The sequence below is a fragment of the Pongo pygmaeus genome, chromosome 1, assembly GCF_028885625.2.
Source record: "Pongo pygmaeus isolate AG05252 chromosome 1, NHGRI_mPonPyg2-v2.0_pri, whole genome shotgun sequence".
NCBI classification, from domain to species: domain Eukaryota; kingdom Metazoa; phylum Chordata; class Mammalia; order Primates; family Hominidae; genus Pongo; species Pongo pygmaeus.
The window spans coordinates 164324263-164343221 of NC_072373.2; the positions used below are offsets into that span (position 1 = coordinate 164324263).

The following is an 18959-nucleotide window of genomic DNA, read 5'->3' on the forward strand; positions in this document are numbered from 1 at the left end:
CTTTTGAATGTGTATGTTTGAAAAAATATATTTTATATACTTTGTAGCCTGGAGAAATTGGTATTAGTCTTATCTTTCTTTCACAGATGATGAATCTGAGGCTCAGGGAGTCTGCCTAAAGTCATGACCTAAAAAATGCAAAGCTCAGTCTAACATTCAAGGCTCTCTGACTCCTAAAGTGATGTTAAACCCAAAAGATACATTCCTTGGCCAGGAATAAAAAATACTAGCTCAAAAATTTCAACCATCAGCAATCACAGACAATCTATTTCAGCAATCTCTTCTTGCCTCACTTTCTCTTTCTCCAAAGGTAATTTAGAATGCTATCTTCCATATCCACCACCGACAGATAATGGAGATGGTGACCTATCATTCTTGCTAGTGCCTTGGGATTCTCAGAACTGTGTTCTGTGAATTTACTGTGCTGACACACAAAAGCAAATACTTCCTTCTCAGTCACTGATGCACTGGTACAGTGAAACAATAACTCTAAAAGAAACTTCTGGAATCTCCCCCACAGTTCCCCTGTTGAGAAAAAGATTCTCAGGCACAGGCATTAAACAACTGCTCAGACATAAAGAGCTAAAATAGCAAATGCAATAATAAAATGTAGACTTTACAAAGCATTTTATATTTTGCTTAAGGTAGCCTAGACCAAATCAAATATGTGAGCCAGGCACGTGGCTCATGCCTGTAATCCCTGCATTTTAGGAGGCTCAGGAGGGAGAGAATTGCTTGAGCCCAGGAGTTTGAGACCAGCCTGAATAACATAAAAAGACCTCATCTCTACCAAAATAATAGTAATCGTATATGTGAACTACACGTGGTAAGGGATAAAGGAACTCAACTATCAAAATTACTTTTTTACTGAATCGTTGAATTCAACCTGTTTTACTGTTGATGGTGAGGCAGTGTGCAGTAGTGAGAAAGCCTGGGGATTTATTAATCAGCACCCTCTTCTGAGCCTCATGAACTAAGGGGTGAGTCAGCCAACCCAAGCTTCTGCCTCCTCATCTGTAAAAATGGGGGTAATAATATCTACTTTACAGGACGATTTTATAAAAATAAATCTAAGTAGAGCAAATAAAGAATCTAAGCTATAATGAGTAGCCAGTAATGGTACTTAATATTAATGTTAATATTATTTTTGCACTCTCACCTCCCATCTCCAAATGAGTTAACTGACATAGACCTGGTGGTGTAGTCAGGAGCAGTTTTAATCTCTCACATCCGACAGGAAGCTCATGGACTTCGTGGGTTCTGCATCCTTTATGTCAAAATAGTACCCTACCTATTTCTCAGTAATATCATTGAAAAGCCCATTTTAAAAAATTCAGATTTCTAGAAAATTACCATACATAAACACTATCAAACACAATAGTACCTAGTCTTCTTCTCAGAATGAGGTGATTGTTACAGAATCAGAAACAATGAAGCAAATATAAAACATGTATAAATGCTAATCAGAGAGTATTGTTTTCAAAACTAAGTTTCAATGAATGTCATGTAAGTGAAAAATAGACAAGGTCCACATTTATGCAATCCTCAAATGATTATCCATTTGAAAGAGATGTGCTGTATATTTAAACCTACACAAGGCACAGCGGTGTTAGCCTACAGGAAATTAACAGTGCAGCAATGCTGCCCCCTTGTGTTGGGAAATAAAACAAAAGAAAATATTTTATTTCTGTATTTGGGAGGCACAGAACACATTCAAATTTAAATGATTAAATACCTTCTGTAATACTTTTCTGATATGCAGTTACAAACATTTGTTTCAAAAGAAGTTTTAAATATAACTATTTAAGTCATAACTACAGATATAAAACTGCAGATTACTGCAGATATGTAACTGCAGATAAAATAGGTTAAAAAGGTAAGGTAACCCTATGGTATTTTGTGTGTATGTGTGTGCATGTGTGTGTGTGTGTGTATCACAACATTATAACAATATACTAAAAAACTTAGTTAAAATGGACACATTATTAGAAAAAACATAACATTAAAACAGTATCAAGAATAAAGAGTAGGCTTAAAATAGGTTAAAAACGTTGAATCACAGTTTTAAAAAATCTTCCCATGAAGAAAATGTCAGACCCAGATATTGTACAGATGAGTCCTACCACATTATTTATAAGTTTTAAACTCTTCTCCAAAAGATAAAAAGAGGGCACAATCTTCAAGTCACTCTAAGAGCCTAGCATATCATTGATACTTCTTAAAATATCACAATGTGGGAAAAAAAATCGGTCAACTTCACTTATGAAACTAAATGCAAAAAAATTAAATAAAATATAGGCAAACTTTCCAAAAATAAATTTAAAAGGATAATAATATATCTTGTCCAAGTTGAGCTTATTTCAGGAAGGAAAAGGCAGTTTATCATTAGAAAATATATTATATTTATCACCATATCAATAAATTTAAAAAAAGACCATCTCAATAAGTGCAGGGAAAAATATAATTTAAAAAAAATCCAACACAAGCATATTTTTAAAAATCTTATAAAGCTAAGAATGCAAAAAGCACCCATAACCTAATCAAATGCATCTATAAAAAGCCTACAACAGACATAATCTGATTGCAGTTCTCGTACAAAGGAAACAAGACAAGCATGCCTATAACAGCACTTCTTTTCAGCACTGTAGTAAACACCCAATACAATTACAAGAAAAAAATTAAGGAGTAAAGATTAGAAGGGAAGAAACAGTGTTAATATTTGCAGAAAATGGGTTTTTATGTAAAACACAAAAGATTCTCAAGACAAGTTATTATGCGTAATAATCAATAACAAACAGCTGGTTGTAATGTCAAAATATAAAATCTAATTTTATTTCCATGATCAGCCACAAATTGAAAATATATATTTTTAAAATATACTAGTTACAATAGTAGCAAAAGTGAAGTAATGTAACAAAGAGGAGCAAGACCTAAGAATAATAATTATAAATATTTTCTAAAGACTTTGACAGACCTAAATAAATCAAGAAATACAGCATGTTAATAGATAGGAAGACACAATACTACAAAAATGCCAATTTCCAGAGATGGCTTTCTAAATTCAATACAATTACAATGAAAGTTATAACAGGTTTTCATAAAATTTAACCAGTGATTTTAAAATTTACATGAATGAGTACAGGACCAGGAAGAACTCACTATTTCTGAAGAGTGACAGAGTAGGCGAAAATGCCTTACTGATATAAATTACTAATTAGGCTCAGGGACAGACACACAGGCCAAACAAGTCAGAATAGAGAAGCCCAGAATCAGACCCCTGCATAAAGGATAGCTTGCTGTGTAACAGACATGGCATTGGAAATTATTGAGAGAAAGATCAGTCAATGAATGGTGTGCGAACCTTAAAACTTTTTGAGAAAATATAGGAAAATATATTTATAAAGTTGGGGTAGGAAAGGATTTTTTAAGCACAAAGCATTGACCATATAAAATAAAAGGTTGATGAAATTCAACTACATCAAAATGAAGAATGTTATCCATCAAGAAGCACCAGAAAGAGGGTAAAAAGACAAGCCAGCCTGAGACAAAATATTAGTATTTACATAAATGTAAAAATGCCTGCAAATCACTAATAAAGAAGAAAAACAAAAGTGAACAAAAAAGCTAAACAGAGATGTCACAGAAAATAAAAAATGAATAGCAAATAAATATCTGAAAATTGTTCAAAGTCTTCAGTAAAGTCATAATGAGATACCTGTACATACCTACTAGATTGGCAAAAATTAAGTCTGACAATATCAAAGGTCAGAGAGTACACGGATAAATAGGAACCTTTATACATGGCTGGTAGGAGTATAAATTTTCAATCACTTTCAAAAATAATTTGTTGTTTCCTGGTAAAGTTCAAGCTGCGCATACCCTCTAAGACAGCAATCACACCAATGACTATCTCTTCTCCGGGTACATATGTGCAAGACTTTCTACGAAAGGAGACAGGTATACATAACATTTACAGTGATAGGAACAAAGGTGGCAGGATTATTTCAAGCTCCACCTCATTTCTCTCATTTATTATTCACGTATTTCGCGAACATTTACTGGAAGTTTGCTATGTTATTGCAAAGTCACTGGAGAAGCAAACAATAAGGAAACTCTTAGAAACTCAAGAAACCACAATCTATATCTATACTTCTTTCTATATCTACATCTAAAACGGTATACAATAGTTGTACTGTAATACTATGCGTGTGTATGTATGTGTGCCTGCAGACATGTACGTGTGCATTTTAAATAAATTGGACTTGAGAACATGGAGGAAAGATTGATTTTGCTTGAAAAGGAAAATAATTGGTGGAAAGGCTTCAGAGATCGAAATCAAACTGTTAGCTAAACCAGCACCTTTTGTTTCCTGAATTAAAACAGGACCATTCACCCAAAGAACTAAAAATACTGCTCTTTAAAATGTGCTGAATTAAGACTTTCCCAAACCTTAAATATATCCCAGTAGTAAGACTGAAACTTTGGCAATTATACCAGCTCTCTCAGAGCCTCAGCATACCATTTATAGGTTACTGCTTCAGGTTAAATATCAGAGAGAATTTGCTGACAGTATAGAATGGCCCATATTTGAATAAATTGCTGAAGAAAACTGTGGAATCTTTTCAAAATTCTCTAAAAATATCCCAGCAGCTATCAATCTGGGACCTAAAGATGAATTCATGTGACTTCTGGATTTCATGCCCATACTTATTGCTTAATATGCTGAATTATAGCGGTAGTAGATTTCTTTTTAAAATTAAGAGCTTTCTTATTATCCCATATTTCAGCTCCTAATATATTCCAGGCACTCTGTTAGTCCTCAGAAATGCAGAAAGCAGTAAAACACAGTCCTTGTCCTCAAAGAATCAGAGGCCAGCGTGAGAACAGCATGTAACCCTATAAATGACTGAATAGCATGTTACTGTAGAAAGTTCAAAAGGGAATTGGGGGACCTTCCCCAAGAGGTGAAATGTGACTCAGTTTTGAGTGACAAATACAGGTACGATGCTAGATAAACCAGAGAAAGGATAACACCCTGCTCTTGAGGAAGGAAGATGACGTACCAGAATGAACTCAATGTGAAGTAGACATGGGCTCGAATCCCAAATCTGTTACCCATGCAAATTTGGGCGACTTGCTTCAGTTTTTCACTTGTGTGAGTGTCAGTGTGCACACATGTGCCACTTGGTGCATCATGCTGTTGTAGTGAGTTCTATTACTATTTCTATGCTTTTGTTGTTGTTTTTTCAATAAGAGGAGAAAGACACATTTCTATGAGTAGAGAATGCAAAATCCCATAAAAGGGTTCCCTCAGAACTGCGCTTGACTTTAGCGAATGTAGTATAAACTGTCCACGTCCTAGGGAAACACTTTTCTACATCTCTCTTCCCAGTCCTCAGAACAAAAGGTCTTTATGTGTCAGTGCCTGAAGGTTTATGGGACTGTGCTGAAACTAACATCTGAGATGGATGGATGGACAGGGCTTCAGGGTACAGAGAAAGATTTTGGTAAAAGAAAAGACAAAGTATTTACTCAATTCTGCCCTCTCTGACAGAACTAAAGCAGAAGGTTCTTGCATAATAACACACCATTTTCCACTAGTGCCAAGCGTCTGTTTTCTTATGTCTGTGTCCTTGTTTGTGATTCTCAAGGGAATCACAAATTGATGCAGTATGAATTGTTGCTTGCTACTTATATGGCAAAAGTTTATAAAAACACTAACAATCTAGGTTTGGCTACTTCATTTTAAAAAGAATAAAAAGTCTTTGCAAATATTTTGAACACCTTTTTCTAAATTGAAATAAACTACATGTGAGATACAACAATAAAATATTTAAAAATTAGAAAAAGGAAATAGAAAACATTTATATGAACACAAAGGAGACGATTCATGCACAAATGAGAACCTGCAGACTGGTCATTCTTATTTAGCAATAGTATCAAATGTAGTGAGAGAACTGATCAAATTAAGCATCATACTTCTGTTTTTAAAAAATTTTCTTCTAATATTTCACCAATGAAAAGATTGGGGGAAGAAAAGAAACTTAAGTAAAACTCCAGGCATCTAGATATTGATTCCTAGTAGTTGAAAAGCAAAATATACATAACAGTAACCACTTGCTTAAGTTAAATACTTGGTAATTTTTTTCTGAGATCATGATAAGATCATGATGAGATCATGCATCATAGACAATCCCCTTATAATGCATGACTGTGATATATAAGTTAATAATCTATTTCTTAATCCAGTATTCTTTAAGAGTTTTAATGACAATTCAGTTACTACTGCCTCAGTAGAACCAAGTTTCTCCAGACTGAAAACAATTTAAAAATATTAGCTAGGAACTACAGTAATTCAAGTATGGTGGCCTAGTTTGGCAATACTGTGTATAAGAAACAAGTTCTCTGAACCATACAACTCATGATTGTGCTGAAATAAAGGTAAGAAAAATAAGTGTTATGAGATAAAAATAATTAATGAGGCCAGGTGCAGTGGCTCACGGCTGTAATCCTAGCTTTTTGGGAGACCAAGGCAGGTGGATCATTTGAGGTCAGGAGTTTGAGACCAGCCTGGCCAACACGGTGAAATCCCGTCTCTACTAAAAATACAAAAATAAGCTGGGTGTGGTGGCATGTCTGTAACCCCAGCTACCTGGGAGGCTGAGGCAGGAGAATCACTTGAACCTGGGAGATGGAGGTTGCAGTGAGCCAAGATCATGCCACTGCACTCCAGCCTAGGCAACACAGTGAGACTCCGTCTCAAACAGAAAATAATAATAATAAATTGTATCTTTATTTTATTCTTTATTTTATTATTCACCCAAATATTACTGAGTCATTCAAAGACCATTTGTTATGCAAAATAATAATCAAATTCAATCACCATTGATATTTTGCCAACTTTCAGTCTTATAAAAACATATGTACACATTTTTTAAAAATTGTACTGTTATGAAGGTAGGAGGGTTATTAGTTTCTTATCACTGTAGTAACTAATTGCTGCAACTTTATGACTTAAAACAACACAAATGTATTATGGAGCAGTTCTGAAGGTCAGCAGTCCAAAATGGGCCAGCAAGGCACTCCCACTGGGGATCAAGGGAAGAATCCCCTTTCTTGCTTTTTCACAGCTTCTAGAGACTGCCCACTACCTCACTCATGGATTTGCATAACTCCAACTTTGGCTTCCTTTGTTACATCTCCTTCTTTGACTCTCCTGCCTCCTTCTTATAAAGACCCTTGTGATTTCATCAGACTAGATTATCTAGGATCACCACCCCATCTTAAGCCCCGAACTTAATCACATCTGCAAAGTCCCTTTATCTCATAATGTAACATAGTCACAGCTTCCTGGGATTGTGTGGGCTGATATCCTGCCTACACAGAGTATAAAACATTTTCAGCTTGCTCTGTAAATTATAAATACATATATGATGTGTGGGCCTTCTTCCATTTGTACTCCTGCTTCAGGCCCTGTAAATGTTGGGAATGGGCCTGATGTTTCCCAAAAACAGTATCCTAAGTGACAGAAGGGTCTTAAAACAGTGGAAGTTAGAATTTGGACAGTGGAAGTTAGACACAGAAGAGAATTCCTGCTTCTCTCTTGGCCTAGACCCCAAGAGCCCAAGACATGCTTAGGGTTGCCTCTAAATTCCAAGGGTAAAAAATGTTCCATGCCTGGGGGAGGTGGCCTGAGAGCTAGTCTCTGAGACCCACTGCAGATAGGGGGCTATGAAATGATGATGACTAAGCTAAATTATGATTTGTTATCATTTACTGAAAACCACCTATGAGTCAGACGTTTTGCTAAGTGCTTTCCATTCACCATCTCACTTAATTTCCACAATAGTCTTAAAAGGTAGGTATTACTATTATCATCATTTAACAGATGCAGAGCCTTCCAATCAACATGATTGAGTGAAAAGTAGGAGTCAAAGTTTAGTTTGCCTGACTATAAAACTGGTGGTTTTATTTTTATTTTTATTTTTTTGAGACCAAGTTTTGCTCTTGTGACCCAGGTTGGAGTGCAATGGCATGATCTTGGCTCACTGCAACCTCCATCTCTGGGTTCAAGCAATTCTCCCACCTCAGCCGCCAGAGCAGCTGGGATTACAGGCGCACACCACCATGCCTGGCTAATTTTTGTATTTTTTCAGTAGAGACGGGGATTCAGCATGTTGACCACACTGATCTCAAACTCCTGACCTCAGGTGATCCACCCACCTCAGCCTCCCAAAGTGCTGGGATTACAGGCATGAGCCACCGCACCTGGCCTAATTATACATTAATGTTAGGAATTCACTTTCTTTTTATGATGGAGAAGGCATTAGGTAGGAAAGCTAGTTTAAATGTTTTGACTGTGCCACAACAATTAAGGGTTAATTTGGTGTAAAGTGCTAAGTTGAGGAGGACTTCCTGAAGCTAACGGGGTGGTATCAAAAGTGATCAGTAAGTGATTCCCTAGGACAACGGTTCTCAAACTTTAGCGGGCCTCACAATCACCTGGAAGGCTTACTGAAACATGAACTGCAGGGTCCTACAATCAGGGTTCCAAATTTAATAAGTCTGGGGTAGAGCTAATCATTTTCATTTTTAACAAGTTCTCTAGTAATACTAATATTCTGACGTGGGGACTACACTTTGAAAACACTGTCCTAAGAAAAGGAGGTCCCTTAGGAGAATCTCAGTAGACACGAGTGAAACCCACAGGTTTCAGCCATCGTTTTCCCTAAAGGGATATTCATCCTCCATTGCCAAACCTTAGAGTATCGGGATTTGTTTCCTCACGGTGGGATTCAAACCAAGCCCTAGAATTATACTTGGAATTTTTATGGCTAAAAAGGAGAAAATGAAAAGGGCATTCTGCAGCAAGTAGGAGGAAGAAACTTGGGATCCATATATGGGGTAAAACAGGATAAAAGGTGACAGAGCCTTTGGAGAGGTCAATTTAAAGCAATCATATTACCTCATTTCTACATGAATTTTTACAGTTTTCAAAACACTTTGGCCTGCATCACCATTTTTCAAGTGGTTGTGGAGCACAGACTATTCACTCTGCAGTATGCTCAGAGTTTTAGGGAATAAAAAACAGAATGGCTCTCATCATAAACTGCCTTAAATCAACTCAGGAGACAATGACTTACTTCCAGACCCTTCAGAAGTATTGAAGCCCTGACCGGAGGTTACACTTTTTTTACTGGATCAAAAACAAACAAAAAGAATGCATAAATTTCCAAACTCAAACTGAAAAAAATAGGAAAGCCAAATCTCATTCTTGGCCACTTCTACATTACTTTTGTATCATCCCTTCTCTTGTCCCTTTCTTTCATCCCCTTTTCAGGAATAACGTGTACTAGCATAAAGACATTTTCACTGGCACATGGAAAGGAAAAAGGTTAAGTCTTTCTCACGCTAGATCACAGGATTCCGAATGTGACAACGTATCTGAAAGGAGATATTCTCATAATCCCTCACTGCAACCATTACAATGCAAGAACAAGGAGAGAGAAAAGTAAAGTTAACACAGTGAGGAATAACATTTTTGATGTGGAGACTCGAAGAGTTGACAGCAGCCCAGGAAGAGAGATCCTGTTTGCATGAGGGTCCCTTGTTAAAGATGGTGAATGGGCATTTGGGATTGAGTATAATTCCACTAAAAAGGAGGAAAGATAAACACAACCTTCTTACCCAAGACTACAGAAGATTTCCAGACGGTTTAAAGAAATGTATTTCTTACCTAGGACACAGAAAAACTTCGTGCTGATCATTACAGTTCCTAATAGCTCTGTAATATTGTGGTGAATGTGGCTGGTGTTTGCCCACATTCCCTCTTCTGATTGCACCATCTCCCATTTGCTATGAGTTTTGGAGATAACAATAAACAGCTCACCCCTATTCCAGAGAATCGCCCTGAACCAGATGGAAGCCACTTTGCCTGGGCAGATACACCACTTTCCCTCCCTTCTCCAGGGTTGACTCAGCCAATGACCTCCTGGCATGGGATACACAAGGCCAGCCTCTTTTTCTCTTTGTAAGACCAGCTCTGTTGTGTAATTTGTGCTCCAGTGTCCTGTAGGATCAGACTGAAGCTAGTCCCTCCTGAGACCACATTCTTGCTTGGCGTTTTCCCCATCGTATTCTGCTTCCCTCACTCCCCTATTGAGCACACCCCAATAAGTCACTAAAACAAGGATCCCTAATCTGAATGGAACCCAATCTATGACCACTGATACAAGAAGCACTTCTAAGAGACAGACTGTAAAGATGGGGATCCCGGAATTGGATCATTTTCCAGCTGGATGATAATGAGAACCCTATGGCTGGTAATAGGTGGAATATTGATAGTCCTTGGAATGCTGGTGCATTTTACTGGCTCTCACCTATGCTGGCCTGTGATGGGATACAGATGGAAGCAGTGCAATAGCTGGGACAATACTCTGGGTGTTTTAGAGATATGAAGAAATAACAACTATAAGAATGTGGAATTGGTTGGCTATCGCTCAGCACCAGTGATTTAAGAGAGAAAATGACAGGTTCAAGTCTATTAATCAACAAAGTAAATTAGCAAAGTGAGAGTAACAGGAACTCCTAGGCACCATTTAAATAAAACTTCCGCTTCTGCACCTGGATGGCAGCCACGGTTGAAGAACAAGAGAAAAAAAATTAATTGTTAGCAGTGCATCATAGAAAGCTGGATCTCAGTCTAGGCAGGTCTCTTACACAAACTTAGAGCCCTGAAGGGAGTGGGACCCTGATGCTTGGATGGGGATATCTGTATCGACACAGTTAAGAATCTCGAATCTTGGGTTATCCTGAGTCCTATGCACCTGAAAATGTAACCAATTATCTCTTATTGGAAGATAGAGCTACACACACACACACACACACACACACACACACACATTTGAAGTTATACAAAAGTATCAAGTGAGGCAGGTATCTTAGATAACATTTCTTTACCTTCTCAGGACTTGATCCACTTCCTCTCTTGGTTCATAATTAGAGTAAAATCTCAGCATAACCTGATCAAAAGTATTGGGCCAGGTAAAGCAGAAAAGAAATTACATGCCTAAAAACATCAAGACCTGGATAACATGTTACCATTCGGAACTGGAAGTGGTTCCTCAGGGGGTTAAATCAAGAGAAGATAGGCTATACAGCTGTGTTAGGGAGAATTTTGCAATATGGTGGCACTTTCCAGTGACACAGGATTTAATGCCCTGGCAAGAGCCCCAGTGATTGCTGTAATCGGCTGATAGAATTCACTCTGAAAGCTTGAGAAAAGGAAAGGCCTACAGTAAACAAAATAGAGATGCCAGAATTGCTGTAGCAAATGATGGAGGAAAGGCTTAAAAGGCTCACAGAAGCAACATGCAAGCAATGGGTCAGTTCTATGAGACAGAAAACCCTGTACCAACCATATTCCTTAGGGAGGCCCATAAGACATGCCCAAGGCAATAAGATCAGAAGGACCCCTGGGAATAATGATGTGAGATATTGTTATAGTACTGGGTTCCCTAATAGCAATGGAGATGATAGATCTGAGAAGAGCAGAGGCTAGGTGGCAGCATGTACCCAATAGAAGAGCGGTGGACAGAAGGCTATAATCCACACACAGCAAGTTCAGAATGAGTCAGCAAGGCATGACCCACAGAATTTATGGAAAGGGCTCATAGAACATTTTGTCCCTAGGGGCAAGATAGATAGGCAGCCAATAAGGGTATTTGAATATGATTCAAAAGAGATACGTGACTGCAGAGTAGAAGTTTGAGGTCAGCTACGCTCAGTGAAAAGCCTTATTTCCATGCTCAGCTTTTAGGCCTGAGCCAGTTCTGCGACCGAGAACACATCAACTGAAAAACAGGAAAGATGTTGCAACACCATCATTCAATCCGTAAATTACTCAGATATTTCCAAACAAGTGAATACAGATTGATGCTGATAGCCAAAGATCCCAAACACCATCATTGCCTGTGATGGTTAATACTGAGTCCAACTTGATTGGATTGAAGGATACAAAGTATTGACCCTGGGTGTGTCTGTGAGGGTGTTGCCAAAGGAGATTAACATTGGAGTCAGTGGGCTGGGAAAGGCAGACCCAATTTTAATTGGGTGGGCACCATCTAATCAGCTGCCAGTGAATATGAAGCAGGCAGAAAAATGTGAGAAGGAGAGAGTGGCCTAGGCTCTCAGCCTCTATCTTTCTCCCATGCTGGATACTTCCTGCCCTTGAACATCGGACTCCAAGTTCTTCAGTTTTGAGACTCAGACTGGCTATTCTTGCTCCTCAAGCTTGCAGACAGCGTATTGTGGGACATATTGTGACCATGTAAGTTAATACATAATAAGCTATCATATATATATATATGATTCTATATAGATAGATAGATAGATAGATATGATTCTAGAGAACCCTGACTAATACATTACCCTCCTGCTAAGAGTAGAGGTATATGGAAGTCAACTAGCAACCAGAGTCCAAACCATGTCTGTCTCACAATGGGTACGGGTGGGCCTTTGTGAAATTTCTAAATGTACAATTGGGATGGCATACTTAGCAGTTGGCAGAACCCTTTGTTCATTGAATTGTAAAGTTATAGCTGTTGTTGTAGCAAAGGCCCAGAGAATGATCCTGGATATGCCAGTAAGACACTTCCATGAGGATAATGAATTTATAAATATATATGATTACATATATTTATGTATATGTATTAATATATATTATGTATAGTATATATATTGCATCTGTATTAGTTTCCTACGGCTGCTATAACAAAGTACACAAACTAAGTGGCTTTAAACAACAGACGTTTATTTCACAGTTCTGGAGGCTAGAAATCTAAAAATAAGGTGTCAGCAGGTCTATGCTCCCTCCAAAGCCTTAGAAGGAGGATTCTTCCTCAACTCTTCCATCTTCTGGTAGCTCCCAGGCAATCCATCACTTGTGGCAGCATAACTCCAATCTCTGCCTCCAGATTTACATAACTGTCTTCCCTCTGTGTCTATAGCTGTGTCTAAATTTCCCTTTTCTAATAAAGATACCAGTCATACTGGAGAAAGGGTCCACCCTATTCCAGTATGACCTCATCCTAACTAATAATATCTGCATCCACCCTATTTCTAAACAAGGTCACATTCATAGATACCAGGGGATAGGACTTCAATGTATCCTTTGGGGATATAATTCAATCCATAACAGCATCTCAAGGAAATGGCAAAAATTTGTGCCACCCTCCAAGTCTTAAAGGATACAGGAATGGTGGTCCCTAATGGGGTCCTATTTAATACACTAGCCTGGCCTTGCAAAAACTGTAGACCACCTGTTAACCAAGAGTAACCAAGCACACCAAAAGTATGTCACCACTGAACTGGCAAATGTTTTCTTTTTCATTTTTATCAGAAAGAAGGATCGGAAGAAGTTCTCATTCACATAAACAGATAATAGTGTATACCCACAGTCTTGCCCCAGGGCTGTGTTAATTCTCCTGCTCTTTGTCATAATATTGTCAGCACAGCCTTGAGTCATCTGGACATTCTGCAGAACATCACACTGGTCCACTATATTGAGGATGTCATGTTAACCGTACCTGATGTGCAAAAAGTGGCAAGTATTCTGGATGCTTTGGAAAGAAATGTGTGTTCTAGAGGAAGATTCAAGAGGCTGCCCCATAGGTAAATATCTTAGGGTCCAAGTGTTCTGAGCATCCTGGGATATGTATTCCAAAGTAAAGGGTAAATTACTGTCTTGCCTCCTAGCTTTGAAAGAGAATCACAATGTTCAGTAGACCTCTTTGATATCGAGGTGCGACATATAATACACTTGAGACTACTGTTACGATCCATTTGCCAAACGATGCAAAGAGGTGTTACTTTTGAGAGGAGCCCCAGGCAACAAATGGGACTGCATAAGGTCCAGGACTCTTGCTTGCACCACATCACCTATAGTACTGGAATTATTTTTAGTAGCAAAATGTGTTTTATACAGTGCACACTTCTAGGGTTCCAGGAAAAGGCTATGACACCTGCAGTACAGGACTATGAACTATTGGTAAACAACTCCTGGCATACCACTGGGCCCCAGTAGAAAATGAGTATCAAACCATGGAAACTCAAGTGACAACAAGTGACCATGTGACCAGAACTGCTATCACCAGCTGAAGATAGTGATGTGCTAGAGACAGTTCATACCATCACATCTCTTCCTAACTCCACATTCTGACATGAGTTTGGCACTTGAAATCAGCCATAGTAGACATATTTATGCCATAGAAACCAGCAAATGCTACAAGCCAAGGCAGTATTTTTCAGAAGTAATCATTTACTAGCACACCACGGATACCGATAGATCCAACAAATCATAAAATCAGGTGACCCCAGCAGCAACCTACCATAACATGGATAGGATGTGCCCAGGGTCAAACTTGGGCAGGTGTAAGAGGGTATAAGAAAGATACACAAACATATGTCACAAACCGACATGCTTTCTGTCACTGTTATAATGCTTCTCTCCCATTTCACACCTATGAATTCATGAAGGGTTTCCTGTGACCTGTTGATGAGGGAGAAAAAGCCCAAGATTGGTACACGGATGGATCAACTCAGTGTGCGGGTGTAAGATGAAAATGAATTGCTGTTGTACTACAGAGTAGCACTGAAAAACAGTAGTTTTTCAGGGAAAGAAGAGAAGTGGCATAAAATTGGGATATATGGACTAATGACTTACCTAGCTGACTGGTTAGAGCCTTGAAATAAACAAGATTGGAAGACCAGGTATGAAAAGGTCTGGGTAAGAGGCATATGGATGAACCTATGAGAGTGGGCACAAAGTGCAGGGATTGTTCTATTGTACATTTGTGCCTACCAGACAGAATCCACTGCAGAAGAATCCTACAGAATCCCAAGGATGACTGGGCCAGATATATTAGCAAATCTCTGTACTTGACCACCTTGATGCCTGGGAAATGGTCTTACATACAGTGTAGACACAGTGATAGAGACAGAGGCTATGAATGGACCTAACAGCATACACTCCATCTCTTCAAAGCTATTTAGTAACTGCTGCTGATGAATGTTGGACCTCCTTGCAACAGAAAGCAAAGTTGAGACCATCTCTCAAGGAGACCAACCTGCCATTCGGTGGCAAGTTGATTACATAAGGACCCTTTCACTCTGGGAAAGGTTATGTTTACTGTAGCTGGAATTAACATTTTCTTGGGCTGGGTTTGCCTTTCCTGCCTACAGTGTCTCAGCCAGTTCACTATCCAAAAACTCAAAGCACATGACAACCAAATTGGAATCTACAAAATATTTACTCAGGCCAAGGGATCACTTTACAGCAAAGGATGTGTGATGTAGAGGAAATAATCAGGGAGTGCACTAATCCTATGACCACCACACCATCCAGAAGCTGCCAGCAATAGAAAAATATGTAATGAACTCAAATTTGCCACTGAGGTGCTAGTGGGAAAATGACACTCTATAGCATGGAACCCTATACTTTAGGATGAGGAATACACTTTAAACCAATAGCCATTATGAGGTTCTACAGCCCAAATAGGAGAACACATGGGCAGGGAGTCAAGGCACAGAAGTAGGAATGCCTTTGCTTCTTGCAATATCTGTGCTGCCTATTTCCATGATTTAGCAGCAGCCTTACTTTTCCTTGATTATCAGGATACATTATCCCAGTGAATATGTTAACTTCTTTCTTTGCTTATTCATCTACTGGTATAAGGAGCCCAAAGTGACCAGGTAGCAGCTATAGCTTTAAGTTGAGTGGTACATTTATCATGTTCCCTGGTAGGAATGCTCCCCATGTAAGAACCAGGACTACTAGATTCATAGAGCCTATGGGGAAATGGGAAGTCATAAATGCTCTCCAAATCTCCAGACTCAATCTATACTTCCTGCCTTTATTTTACATGACTTACCTGCAGTATGCTTAATTGCTTCTTTTTCCTGTCTCTGATCTTGTTCTTGTATGGCCAGGGCTGGTCATCTCCATTGTCTTAACTTGCTCTTTGCATTCCCCCTCCTTTCAAATGTTGTCCTTTTCTCATTCTAGAAACTCATTTGTGGATTCCACTTCCCTGTCAATAAAACATTCAACTATCATTTTATCTGCCCCAAAACTTATAAGTCCGCATTTCTATATCTAATCTTGCTCTTGAGCTACATAAATATTTTCAGACCAGCATTAGTCTGATACCAAAGCCAGACAGGGCACTACAAGAAGAGAAAATTACAGGCCAATATCCCTGATGAACACAGATGCAAAAATCATCACAAAATACTAGCAAACTGAATTCAACAGTACATTAAAAGGACCATTCACCATAATCAAGTTGGATTTATCCCAGGGATGCAAGGATGATTCAACATATGCAAATCTAAAAAAAAATCAAAAACCATATGATCCTCTCAATAGATACAGAAAAAGCAACAGACAAAATTCAAAAATCTTCCATAATAAAATCAACTAAACAAATTAGGTATAGCAGTAATGTACCCCACACTGTAAATACCATATATGACAAACCCATAGCTAACATCATATCCAAAAGTGAAAAGTCAAAAGCTTTCCCTCTAAGATATGAATCACGACAATGATGCCCACTCTCACCACTTCTATTCAACATGCTACTGGACATCCTAGCCAGAGCAATTAGGCAAGAGAAAGAAATAAAATACATCCAAATTGGAAAAGAAGATGTTAAATTGTTCCTATGTGAAAATGACATGATCTTATAAATAAAAATCCCTAAAGACTCCACAAAAAATTATTAGAACTATTAAACAAAATTCGGTAAAGTTGCAGTATAAGAAAATAAACATATAAATCAGTAGCATTTCTATATACTAACAACAAATTATCCACAAAAGAAATCAAGAAAACAATCCCATTTACAACACCTACAAAAATATTACTTAGAAATAAATTTAACCAAGGAGGTGAAAGACCTGTACATTGAAAACTGTAAAACATTGAAATTGAAGAAGACTCAGATATATGGGAGGGAATCTATGCTTATGGCTTTGAAGAATTAATATTGTTAAAATGTCCATACTATCCAAAGTGATCTACAAATTCAATGTAAATCCTATCAAAATTCCAATGGCATTTTTCATTGAAATAGAATAACCAATTCTAAAATTTTTTTGGAACCATAGAATTCCCTGAATAGCTAAAGCAGTCTTAAGCAAAAATAACAAAGCCAAAGGCACCACACTACCTGATTTCAAAATATGCCACAAAGCAATAATAATCAAAACAGCATGGTGCTGTCATAAAAACAGATACATAGACCAACAGAACAAAATAGAGAGCCCAGAAATAAATCCACACATTAATGGTCAATTGATTTTTGACAAAGGTGCTAAGAATACACAATGAGAACGGTCTTTAATAAACAGTGTTGGCAAAACTGGATATTCACATGCAAAAGAATGAATTAGACCCTCATCTCACACCATAAACAAAAATCAACTAAAAATTGATTAAATAGTTAAACGTAAGATCTGAAAATGAAAAACTACCAGAAGAAAACATAGGGGAAAAGCTCCATTATATTGGTCTGGGCAATACTTTTTTTTAGGTATAAACCTGAAAGCATGAGCAACAAAAACAAAAATAAACAATTGGGATTATATCAAACTGAAAAGCTTCTGTACAGCCAAGCAAACAATCAACAGAGTAAAGAGACAACCTACAAAATGGGAGAAAATATGTGCAAACCATACAACTGATAAGGGATTAATAGCCAAAATATATAAGGAACTCAAACAACTCAATAGTAACTTTAAACACGGACAAAAGATCTGAATAGACATTTCTCAAAAGAAGAAACACAAATGCCCAATGGGTATATGAAAAAACGTTCAACATCACTAATCATCAGAGAAATGCAAACTGAAACCACTATGAGATATTACCTCACACCTGTTAGAATGGCTATTATCAAATAAGTGAAAGATAAGTGTTGAAGAGGATGTGGAGAAAAAGAAACCCTTTTACAGTGTGGATGAGAATGTAAATTAGTTCAGCCATTGTGGAAAACAGTAGAAAGTTTCCTCAAAAACTTAAAAATAGAGCTACCATATGACCCAGAAATCTCACTACTGGGTATACATCTAAAAGAAATGAAATAACTATGTTGAATATCTGCACTACCATGTTAATTTCAGCACTATTCACAATAGCCAAGATAAGGAATGAACCTAAGTGTTTATCAATGGATGAACAGAGAAAGAAAATGCGGCATATATATGAAAAGAAATATTCTTTATTCTTTAAAAAAAAAGAAGGAATTTCTGTCATTTGTGACAACATGGATGAACATGGAGGACATTATGTTACGTGAAATAAGCCAGGCATAGAAAGACAAATGCCACATGATCTCACTTATATATGGAGTGTAAAAAAAATGAACACAGAAGTAAAGAGTAGAATTATGCTTAGCAGGGACTGAGGAGGTCAGTGTGTCTGGAGACTGAAAAGCAAGGGACAATGAGAACATATGGACACAGGAAGGGGAACATCACACTCTGGGGACTGTTGTGGGGTGGTGGGGGGAAGGGATAGCTTTAGGAAATATACCTAATGCTAAATGATGAGTTAATGGGTGCAGCACACCAGCATGGCACATGTATACATATGTAACTAACCTGCACATTGTGCACATGTACCCTAAAACTTAAAGTATAATAATAATAAAATAAAATAAAGAAAAAGAGAAAGAAGGAAGTTGAGACGGTAGAGGCAGGGAGTAGTTAGACCACCTAATTGTTAATACGCTATGGTAAGGAATTTTGTTTTATCTTAACACAGAAATAAGAAGCCATTACATAGCTTTGGACAAAAATGTGATGTAATTTGACTTTAAAAAATAGTGTTTTTTGGTATGGGTAGAATGAATTGTAAGGACAAAGTGGAAGCAGAGACTATCGCAGGAAGGTGGTTT

At 37.8% G+C, this 18959-nt stretch overlaps 1 protein-coding gene across 2 annotated transcripts in view; it reads right to left on the reverse strand.

Moving 5' to 3' along the window:
• The window catches only part of PDE4B (phosphodiesterase 4B), a 457607-nt gene that overhangs the window by 410693 nt on the left and 27955 nt on the right, over positions 1–18959 (reverse strand). The window contains exon 1 of one of the 2 annotated variants that reach the window (XM_063654524.1): positions 9737–9782. The exons of the other annotated variant lie outside the window; for it this stretch is intronic. Within the exon in view, the coding sequence (XP_063510594.1) occupies positions 9737–9767 (31 nt within the window). The 5' untranslated portion in view covers positions 9768–9782. Of the gene's footprint in view, positions 1–9736; positions 9783–18959 lie in introns of those variants that run through there. 2 annotated transcript variants of the gene reach the window in all.